The 11,501-nt window shown below is 49.2% G+C and overlaps 1 protein-coding gene across 2 annotated transcripts in view; it reads right to left on the reverse strand.

The window, feature by feature from the left end:
* Tgm4 (transglutaminase 4) overlaps nt 1-11,501 on the reverse strand; it is a 31,180-nt gene extending 19,679 nt beyond the window's left edge. Inside the window, exons 1-5 of one of the 2 annotated variants that reach the window (XM_075964038.1) lie at nt 11,255-11,501; nt 5,858-6,031; nt 4,857-4,951; nt 2,529-2,640; nt 1,393-1,511 (exon numbers count right to left, since the gene is read on the reverse strand). In XM_075964038.1, coding sequence (XP_075820153.1) covers nt 1,393-1,511; nt 2,529-2,640; nt 4,857-4,916 — 291 coding nt within the window. In that variant the 5' untranslated portion in view covers nt 4,917-4,951; nt 5,858-6,031; nt 11,255-11,501. Of the gene's footprint in view, nt 1-1,392; nt 1,512-2,528; nt 2,641-4,856; nt 4,952-5,857; nt 6,032-10,326; nt 10,417-11,254 lie in introns of those variants that run through there. The other variant, XM_075964037.1, reaches the window with a different exon arrangement.

Here is an 11,501-nt window from a genome sequence, read left to right on the forward strand (position 1 = left end):
AAGCCTTTCCCCCCAAACTGCAACACTTACAGTGCCTCACACACAATAAATGTAAACAAGTGTTTAAGAGAATAAAGTGCTCTAAACTGCAGCGTCGTCACCACGGAAGGCTGTCATTTTGTCTTATGTACTGTAGTTTCTTCTTTGTTCTTCCTCCTCCCCACCTGCCGATTGTTGAAGGTCTTTTTGTTTTTGTTGTTTTATTGTGCCAGGGTCTGCGTAGCCTTGGCTCTTCTGAAACCTGCTATATAGAACAGACTAGCTCCATTCTCATGGAGATCCGCCTGCCTCTGCTTCCTGAGTGCTGGGTTCACAGGCTTTGGCTACTATGCCTGGTTCACACTGGTGTACTGAGACGGTAGCTTCCTACTTACCCTACACCGGCTTCAGAGTCACCCTCTCTTGTGTTTATATCACAGGCATGTGCGACCAAACCTGCCCCGGGTATTTCTAAGTCTTTTGTGATAAGCACTACCAGGGATAGAACCAGGGCCTCACACAAGCTAGGCCAGCAGTGCCCAGCTCAGTGCAGGCCTGAGTTGCTTTTTAAATCCTGTTTAAGCAGTTTTACTAGGATACAAAGAACATCCCATAAGGTAGCGTGGTCAGAGTCTGTCCGTGAATGGAATATGTGCAGTCCAATGGGAAACACAGCAAAGCAGAAGGAGCAGGCAACAGCTGTGGTTCAGAAAGCGGCAGAGTTGAGCGAGTTCTTGAGAGGAGCGACTCACCTAGGAGTCCAGCAAAGTCTCCCAGGAAGTTCCCCTTTTCTGTCGACCGATTCCTACCCCTTTCCTACCGCTCTCTTGGCCTTCCAGCCACAGGACAACCTGACACCATGCTGCCCACAAAGCAGACTCAGTCCCTCCTCCACTGTCCTCTGTCATATCCTCTGTGCAGAGACCAGGGACAGGAGGCAGGTTTGAAGGGCTGGCATTTTCCAGAGTGTTTTGCTCTGTGATGCCTGAAGCTGACACAGTGGACCTGTTAGCCACCAAACCTCTGTCTACCCATGTTACCACTCTTCCTACAGCTGCACCAAGACACCCATCCATCTATGCAGCAGAACCTTCTGCACCCAAGTCTTCCAAATGCCTCCTGGTTTGAGCTTCTTGTCACACTGTCACCTGGCACCTATATAAGGACTTGCTGAATGGTTCCTGGATAAATTCCCTGGAATATAGGAGATTGGAAAGAGCCAAGGATAAGAAAGGCCCTGGTGGGCTCTGAACAAGGGGCCTCTGGCTCAAACCACTTCTCCTGTGGGGTCAGGCAAGTTTCACACTTGGGGGGGCAGTTTTTCAGCTGAAGTGAATCCACTTTGCTCCACAGCCTTTGTTTGATATCATCCAAGAAAAACATGCATGGTGCAGCCAGAAGACAATCCATTACCTGACCAAAGGTCCAGGGCTTCTCTTTGATTTGTTTGGCGAAACCCATGTAAATATAGCCGGTATCATTAAGGATGTACTCTGCCCGCTCCTCCTCACTAGGCATGTAAACGCTATCATCTGAAGCAAGACAACACACGTGTGGGTTACTGACTACCCGTGAGATAGAGGCAGGTTTCCCATAGGGCTGAGACAACAACTATTGTGGGAGTGGGTACAGGAAGCAGGAAGGGTCACAGCAATGCACTGTACACTGCAAATACAAACAGCCAGGCGTAGTGGCCTTTGATATAAGCACTTGGGAGGCAGGGGGGTCTCTATGAATTTGAGGCCAGACTAGGCTACACTGAGAGAGTTCTAAGACAGCCAGAGCTACATAGGGAGACTCTGTCTCAAAGCAAAAGCAAAAACAAAATTTAAAAAAATGAAGAACTTCCAAAAGGACATCCTGAGCCAGGTGCACGGCTCTTTCAATGGAAAAATATGAGTAAATTTGAACATAAGGAAATTATGATGAAGTATAATTCATAAACCGGGTGGTGGTAGCGCATGCCTTTAATCCCAGCACTCAGGAGGCAGAGGCATGCAGATATCTGTGAGTTCGAGGCCAGCCTGGTCTACAGAGTTAGTTCCAGGAGAGCCAGGGCTGTTACACAGAGAAATTCTGTCTTGAGAAACAAAAACAAAAAACCAAAGAGAGAGAAAGATAAAGTTAAAATTAAAAAATAAAAATTTAAAATAAAAATGAGTAACATTTGTATAAAGGCTCAAGGGTAGCCAGGAAGGGATGATCTGAGAAGAGCCAGGTGTGAAGACAGAGGAGTCCCTGTGGCTCCCAGCAGCCTCTGGGCAGGGCTGTAGCAGGAGCTGGCTGGGTTTGGCAAAGCAGTTAGGATGAGCTGAAATGGCAGAAAAAACATGCGTTTGTGAGCTTGTCCACCAGAGAATCTTCTAGGCAAGCAGCAACTGTGCCTGGCTCATGCCGGTCAGCGAGTCTGAGAGGGCCCTGAGAGCAAACAACAGCTTGGGGGCTCGGCACCGGGTGCGAGCACGGGTACTCCCGGTTGTGTCACGTGAGGTCTGTGAGTGGGGGAGGGGGGGCACACACTCGACAGCACAGCGGAACTCCTGAGTTACCTGCACACCATGGATTGAAGAGAAGGAAGAAAATTCCACCTTTACTCTCATTCACCTTCAGGTAATACTTCCCCACCATGGCGTCGGCGGCGCTGATGACAGCCAGTGTGACCTGCATGGAACATGAGACAAGCAGACACGTTCTTCCCCGACTCAGCTCTGAATCCTGGGAGCCCCCCACCCCTTTCGCTCCTGCATGCAGACAGGGCCACCTCGCAGATCATAAGGCAGATCCTGTGGCTGTGACGTCAGGAGTCTGATCTAGCACCCAGGGCTCCAAGAGGCAAAGCAAATGTCAGCTCCTGCTCTCTGCGGGGCATGGGTGCTGCTCAGCAGTAGAACACTTGCCTAGCATGCTGGAAGCCCTAGGTCACATTCAACCCTGCAGGGCCTGACGCATCTTCAAGGGCACCCAGACTGCCTTCCAGTGCTTTAGGGTAGGTAGTGACTGGGTAGAGAACTAAGACATAGACATCACTGTACCTACAGCTGCACTAAGAATTTTATTAACCATCACTACACACAACCCAGGGGCTTCTAAACCTATGAGATACTTGCTGTTACAAGGTACCTTCTAGGAGCAACGGCCCTGTCTTCCACTAGCTGAATGGCATTGACTACTTGCTCAATTTCTCCTGTGCATAAGTTTCCTTGCTTGAAAGTTTGTGGACTCCTCTCTCTCCTGGAGGTGGTTGTGGGACTTAAACAGGCGACACAAACCAAGGCAGTAAGAAGGAGAGTGAGCCTTCTGGAAGGCAGGATGTCCTCTCTCTCAACCCCCAGTGGCATATGGCTGCCTTGATTAGGGGCCGTTCTGTGAGAAAGTGTTCCTGAGCACCAGCAGCACAGGTGGGAGAAAGTCCTCAGCTGACAGAGCTCTCAGCTCCTGAGGAAAGTCTTTCCTGTTGGATCCCAGCACAGACTAGAACCCTCACCATCGTTCCTTACCAGGCAACACAGGAAGCCCAGCCTTCCATGGTACCAGTAATGTCAGACACCCTGATCTATACAGGGTCTTACATACATGTTCACATGTTTAAAATTTTAAAGAAAGGCTGGAGAGATGGCTTATCGGTTAAAGACTTGTACTGCTCTTGCAGAGGACCCAAGTTCAATTCCCAGGACCCATGTCAGGCAGCTCACACTGCCTTTAACTCCAACTCTAGGGGATTCAGTGCCTTGGGCGACTGACTCACATATAAATATCACAGGCACACACACACACACACACACACACTTGATTAAAAATAAAGAAAATATATATACTTTTTAAAAAAAATCCCATTTTTTAAAAAAATTTACTTCCTTCATGGGTGCTATAAAAATAAGCAATTTTAAACAAAAAATATTAAACAATATCTTTTGAGTGAAGAAACTTAGCCCATCCCTCTCCCATTCCCACCAGCTCCATGACCCAGACTGTGGTTCCTAGCGAAGGAGACTAAGCTTAGACCTCCCCTAGAGAGGCCATCATGAGTTCCTGAAAAGCACAAAATGCTGCTGCAGAGAGGAAACTGAAGCCCTGGTTCCAGCCTGAAGGGAAGGAAGGAAAAGAGGCTGGGGGTGGGGGGTGCTGAAGACCAGGACCCTCTAAATCTTGGCATTAACTTAGCAGTGGAATCTGTAGGCTGTGCCTGAAGGAAGAAGTCGTAGTTCAGGGGTCTAGCTAGGAGGGGGGACAGCTGGTGGTGACTCTCCAACACCACAAAAGATGCCAGAGAAGCCCTCACACCTGTGGAGGCTGCTGTGCTGGCAACCTAAACAAGAGGACACTGATGATGATGTCACATTCTGCTAAGAGAAGGGGGTGAGAAGCAAAAAGTTCCTTCAACTGCTTTTGAATTTAAACAAAAGGCCTGGAGGGAGGAGTGGACACAGCATCTGCAGGAAGAAGGGTTGTTATGATCTTCTCCCCTCCCCCCTCCCGTCTCCCTCCCTCCCTCTCTCTGAGTCAGGGTCTCTCTCCATAGCCTTGGCTGTCCTGGAACTCACTATATAGCCCAGGCTGGCAGGACGATCACCTGCCTCTGTCTCCCAAGAGTGCTGGGAATAAAGGCGTGCACCACCACACCTAGCCCTGATGGGTTATTCTTACTCATTTTCCTCTGTTCATTTCCTCCAGCGAACATAAATACAGAACAAGAGTTACGTAACATCTGGCTAGTCAGAGCTACTGTGCGCTATGGGTAAGCAAGACGCTGCGGTACCCAGAGTTAAGGCTACAGTGGTTAGCAGCATTGTACACTGGGAAGCAAGGAAGGGATGAATAGGAACTGCTCAGTGGGGACAGGAAGCCACCAGCCAGTAACCCGACACTATGGCCCTCACCTCGCCGCCGGACTGTTTGGTAATTTTCACCTGCCAGCCCTTAGAACGGAAGGATGTCATTGGATCAAGCTCCACGAAGTGCGATATTCTCTCTCCTGGAAACATCGACAGGGAAGTGAGTCTGGACGTCAACCCCAGGACGGCCATCTTTGTCCACTCACCAAGCCCCACTGCTCCTTCCTAGTTCCTGGAGTGCAGCCCTCAATTGATGATAGTTGGTCCCTCTGCCTGACAGGGCTCATGGTCTTCCTCCACCTTGGCTAGCTAGGTTGCCCTGTCTGCTCAAATTAGGCAAGGCTACCCCATCTCTTTCTATACCCTCGCCTATAACTCCAGAGCCCAGTCCTCTCTTCCATGTCTCTCTCTGCTTTGTTAAATTGTTTAGCCCTGGCCAATACAGTCACTACAACATGCATTAAACTAATGATCTTCCTGCCAAAAATGCAGTGTGTGTGTGTGTGTGTATTTGTACGTGTGTGTGTATATGTATGCATGTATGTGTGTGTATGCCATAGGTCAACACTGAATGCCTTCCTCAATCTGGAGCTCACCAATTTGTCTAAGCTGGCCAATCAGTAAGCTCCAGGGATCAGCCTGTGTAAGCTCCACCAAATATTCACCTACTGCTTGCCTTTATATAGGTGCTGGGGACTTGGGTCCTCCTGCTCGTGTGACAGACACTTCACTGACTGGACTATCTCCTTGGGCCCCCAAGTGTGGGACTTTTGATAACAGAACTACAGTGTCAGCAGTTTCGTGACGTATCTCTAGAAGGTGTTTCTGATCGCTTTAGAACAGCTGCCTCACTGACTGGCCTCTGTTTGCTCTGCCCCTTCCCTGGCCATCGCCACATCAGCTGTGCCAGAGTGATTAACCCAGTTCCCAGTCCACTGTCAGCATGGGGAAGCTAAGGCTTAGGGGGTAAAGTCACCCTTGGCCATTGCACACACATCAGCCTTGTGTTCCCACCCTTCATCCCACTCCCGGGGCTGAGGCCTCACCAGTAGAAAATACCAGCTTCAGTTCGTCCTGAGGTTGGAGAGGTCTGTTTAGCACCACCTTTATGTTGAAAATCTGTCCGCGTCTGAGCACCAGCTTCTGGGTCTGGAACTCCGACGTGTGGTGGGCAGCGGCATTCTCCTTTTTCTCCAAGTTCACAGAGTAAACCACCAGCGCTGTTAGCACACAGGATGTGGGAAGACACAGGGCTGACTCTTGACTCTGGCAGGCCATGATAATCTGAGATTTGGTTTCCTGCCTATAAAATGGGTGTGTGCACACTGGCCACACAGGATTCAGGGGGTAGAGCCCAGATACAAGTCATAGAAAGCCTTGACCAACACTTCTACTAGTAGCTGTGAGGTCACCCCCACTGTCCATCCTCCCAGCTTTGTAAACTGGTACATGGATGCTGGGGGGCAGTCAACTGCTCCCCATTCCTGCCAGCCCACGTAGACCAGGCTGGCCTCGAACTCACAGAGATCTGCTTGTCTCTGCCTCCCAAGTGCTGGGATTAAAGGCGTGCACCACTGCTGCCTGACATTGTTTTTTTGTTTTTGTTTTGTTGATGTTTGTTTGTTTGTTTTTAATCATATTGTTTGAGGTGGATGGCACCTCCCAGCGCCAGCCTGATAGAAGCAGGTCTGAGGGAAACTGCTTGCTCTCAGGTCTTGCTGGCAAACTTATCTGCTCTGTTGGCATTTTCAAGCTGCTGCCGCCACCCCTCTGGGCTGACAAGAGAACACAGCTTCTTTGGCTTTCTGCCATGGACTGAAGATGAATCCTCCAGGCCTCGAACGCTAGCCTGTATGCTGAGACACCTAGTCCCGGCCTGAGCAGCTATTGGCTTTCAACCTCTTCAATGTGAAAATTGTTGTTGTTGAACTATCTGCATAAGCCAATATAATAAATACATTGGCCTTTCAACCTCTCCACTGTGAAAATTGCTATTGTTGAACTATCTACGTAAGCCAATATAATAAATACCCTTTTAAAACACATTCATTCATTGTATCGGTCCTGTTCCTCTAGCGTGCCCCAGGGTGCACACTTCTTCCTAGAGGTCTAAGATTTGGGCTACATGGCTGACTGCAGTAAACCCCTAAGGCACCGAGTCCCTTGTTCTAACAGATAACTTATCACTTGTTAAGGGAGTCAGGGGCACACACTGTGTGACCCCACTGACCAAGTCTCTCTCTTTGGTGACCGTTGCACCTTGTGCCACAAGAAGGCACAGCCATGAGAATACTACATGTCAATCTGTGTGTGCTGGCTGGTTTTATGCCAATTTGGCAGACGTTAAAGTCATTTTGGAAGACTGAAGCTCAATAAGAAATGCTCCCACTAGACTGGCCTGTGGACAAGCCTGCATTTTCTTGATTGATGTTTGATGTGGGAGGTCCCAGCTGACTGTGGGCAGTGGCGCCTCTAGGCTGGTAGTCTTGGGTTGCCGGATAAGCAAGCCACGAGGCAAGCCAGCAAGTAGCACTCCTCCCTGCCTGTGTCAGCTCTTGTCTCAGTTTCTGCCCTGACTTCCCGGAGTGACAGGAGGGTGACCCAAGAGCTGTTGGCTGAAATACTTTCTTCCTAAGTTGGTGATGTGGGATACCCACCTGTATGTTGTGAATGTTTTATTGCCGTAGGTTAAGAAAGAATCTACTTCGAGCCTACAGACAGGGTAGAATAGAGCAAGGCAGGAATTCCGAACAGAGATGTAGAGAGAAAGTAGGTGGAGTCGAAGAGATGCCATGTAGCTGCCGAAGGAGAAAGATGGCTGCAGGAGCTAGCTGGAACCTTACCTCTTCCTGCAGAGGGCTGGGGCCCCACCGAATTGGGAGTGTAAATGGTTGCCCTAGGCACATATGCCAAAGAGTTGTCGCTGATTTAGAGAACGCACGGCAATCCTCATCAAAGGAACTCATTTGCAGTCGGGGTTTTACAGGATTTCCACAAATTAAGTCACAGATTTAAAAACGGCACTGTACAAGAACTATACAAATATTCTTCCCAAAGAAATAAAAGCTTACAACAGGCAGCAGCTCCTCCAGTAATCTCACAAGAGTGAGGCCAGCCTGGGCTGCCAGAGTGAGATTCTCAAGTCTGTCTCATCCCGACTTCTACCCCCAAAGAAAACAAATTAGATGCTTTGTACTATAAAATAAATATGTAAAAAACAGTTGGGACACAAGGAATTCAGAACGGTTGTGGGAGGGTGAGCTGGAGAGATGGCTCAGCAGCTAAGAGTTCTGACTGCTCTTGCAGAAGACCACAGCTCAATTCCCAACGCTCACAACTGTCTATAACTCCAGTTCCAGGGGATTCAACATACTCTTCTGCCTTCCATGGGCACCAGGCACACACACACAAATAAATATAATTTTCAAAAAATATTGAAAGGCTCCCAAGGTGGCTCTGTGCGTAAAGGTGCTGCTTCCAAGCCTGATAACCTGACTTCCCACCTCAGAACCCCTATGATGGAAAGACTTACAGACAGTTGCCTCTGACTTCCACATGTGTGTAATAGCCCTCTCCTTCTCTCTCTCTCTCTCTCTCTCTCTCTCTCTCTCTCTCTCTCTCCTTCCCTCCCTTCCTCCCTTCCTCCCTCCCTCCCTCCCTCCCTCCCTCCCTCTTTTTCTCTCCTTTAAAAATCCAGCAAACAAATTTAAAAATCATAACTAGGAGAACTGTGACCTAGGGAGCAGACTGGGAACATGGAAGTGGGTTTGACGGGCCCTAGATGCGAGAGCTCTAGGAAGAGAGCTGCCAACAGCAGGGAGTGTACCACCCACCAAGACAAGACTACTGGGGTGGTGAGAAAGTGGGTGTCAGCATTGAGATTAAAAATACCCACTGAGAAACCTGCTCCTGTACCAAACAAGCATCCATCAAAGCAGAAACAAAAGCTGAGGCAGACACTGTGACCACCTCTGGAGAGGGAACTGGAGTCATGGGGGGGGGGGCTCGGGTTTAAGTTTTGCAATGACCAGTTATTACTTATTTTGTTTGTGATTTTTTTCTTCCTGAAGAAATGGTTCATTCTCTCACCCATTCTGAAAAGTCCGCCGTCATCAGAGAGGACCTCTCAAGTGCATTAGGCCCCCCTCACAATGCTCCGTCATTGGGGACCCTGGACTTGCAGTCCTTGGCCAGTTTCCTGAGTGCTTCTCCCCTCAACACGCTGGCTGGGTCAGGAAACTACATCTTTTTTTCAAGCTGTGGTCTTAGCTAGGATTTCTTTTTTCTTTCTTTTTTTTAAAAAATGGTTTACTTGTTTTTATTTTATGTGCATTGGTGTTTTGCCTGCGTGTGAGGGTATTGGATCCCCTGGAACTTGGGTTATAAACAATTTGAGCTGCCGTGTGGGTGGTGGGGATTGAACCCAGGTCATCCAGAAGAGTGACCAATGCTCTCAACCACTGAGTCATCTCTCCAGCCCCTTAGTGGGTTTCTGTTGCTGTAATGAAAGACCATGACCAAAGCAACTTGGGGAGGAAAGGGTTTCTTTGGCTTATGTATCCCCAGTCATAGTCCACTGAGGGAAGCCAAGGCAGGAACTTAAACCGGGGAACCGGTAAAGGTAGAAGCTGATGCAGAGGCCATGGAGAAGTGCTATTTACTGGCTTGCTCCTCATGGCTTGTTCAACCCACCTTCTTATAGAACCCAAGGCCACCTGACCAGGGGAGGCACCGTGCACAATAGGTTGAGCCCTCCCCTACCAATCATCAATTAAGAAAATGCCTTACAGGCCTGACTACAGCCTGATTTGATGCAAACATTTTATCAGCCTGTACGGCTGTCCTAGCATCTCCAGTCTGTGTCAAAGTAACATCAACAAGGCTCCACGGTTGTCCCTAGCCATTCACAAACACTTTCACAGACTTGTCCTTTATTGTGGCTGAGAAAAACCAAAGCCACATTGCTAACCAGTGTATAGCAGACTTCAGCCTGAACCATCTCTCTGACCAGCAGGCCCTCCCAGCATACATGGCCTTTACCAAGCCTCTGGGCCTGCTGTCCTCCTCCTCTGAATGTGGATGAGCATTCGGCCATCTGAAGAATCGAGGTGGCCTGGGGGCTAAGAAGAATCATGTTGTCATCCAATGTCACTCAAATCACACCCCTTCGCAGAGCTCCAAAGTACTCATTCCTTGCCTGACCCATGGCTCTGCATCCAGAAAGAGGCTGCACAATGCTCGATGCCAGCTCACAGAGGCCCTGAGAGACTTGCATGGAAAACTAATGCGGTCAGCATAAGAGAGTGTGGGCGAAAGCGAACCGGCATTCTGATCCCTGCAATTGTTTGGGGAATCTGAAATTACTGTGTATCTGAAAATTTGGCTTTCTTCCATGAATAAGACAGCAAGCCATGGATGAGGTAGAAGGACAGTGGCCCAGGCACCCCTCAGAGGGCTGCACAGCAGCAGGTGCCCAGAAAGCCAAGCTGCCAGAGTGCAGATTGTACCCACTCACCACTCCTGCCGTCCATGGTCCTGCAGCCTCTCTCTGCAGCCCTGCCGCCAACGGCACTGCAGAGTGAGTCTCAGAGCAGGTGTGGTCCCTTTTTATGTGGCCCTGGGGTAGATGTGGTTTTGTAGTGGCTGCCAAGGGGCAAGGCTTAGGACCATATCGATCAGAAACAATAAAACTTTAACCATCTTCCATATCAGCCCCAGGAGGAAGTCAGGAGACAAGATGAGCTGGCTTCAAAGGAGGGGGCACAGAGAATGGCGCCATGTGTCTTCTGTAACCCCAGGAACAAGACCCCCAAACCAGGGTCCTGTGACCCCAGGAACAAGTCCCCAAAACCAGGGTCCTGTGACCCCAGGAACAAGTCCCCGAAGGCCAGGGTCCTGTGACCCCAGGAACAAGTCCCCAAAACCAGGGTCCTGTGACCCCAGGAACAAGTCCCCAAAACCAGGGTCCTGTGACCCCAGGAACAAGTCCCCAAAAGTCAGGGTTCTGTGATCTCCAGGGACACTGGGAAGATCTTAGTACATAGCTTTATTGTTTTTAAATAAGGGATGCCTAATAATTTTTTAAATATTCTTTTTAAAATATTTATTTATTTATTTATTTATTATGTATATAACATTCTGCCTACATGTATGCCTGCAGGCCATAAGGAGGGCACCAGACTTCATTACAGATGGTTGTGAGCCACCATGTGGTTGCTGGGAATTGAACTCAGGACCTTTGGAAGAGCAGGCAATGTTCTTAACCACTGAGCCATCTCTCCAGCCCCCTTTATTTTTGTTTATATTTCTAACATGTAATGCACACACGATTCAGGATTTTTCCAGTGTCCCCAGCCACCAATTCCTCCTCTCTTTTAGACCCCAGCAGACACGCTGTCCACCGAGAAGACGGCATGTGCACACATTACGCGAAACATACGTACCACTGTGTTCTGAATCCGCAGCGAGGCCTTGGGGGTGTTGGAGACTTTGCTGTCACACGTGGCTACATCCCACAGTTCTTCCCACGGATAAGCAGCAGTTCCTCCCTTTCAGTGCTGCAGGGAAAGGACTTCACACAGGTCACTCCTCCTTACGCTGTGTCTATAGGAAGAACCACAGGCCTTGTGGAAACACTGGCCCATGCGTGCCCAGATGCGTGTCTTGTGGACATCCGTTCTCTGCTTCCAT

Source organism: Microtus pennsylvanicus, chromosome 3 (assembly GCF_037038515.1).
Source record: "Microtus pennsylvanicus isolate mMicPen1 chromosome 3, mMicPen1.hap1, whole genome shotgun sequence".
Taxonomy (NCBI): Eukaryota; Metazoa; Chordata; class Mammalia; order Rodentia; family Cricetidae; genus Microtus; species Microtus pennsylvanicus.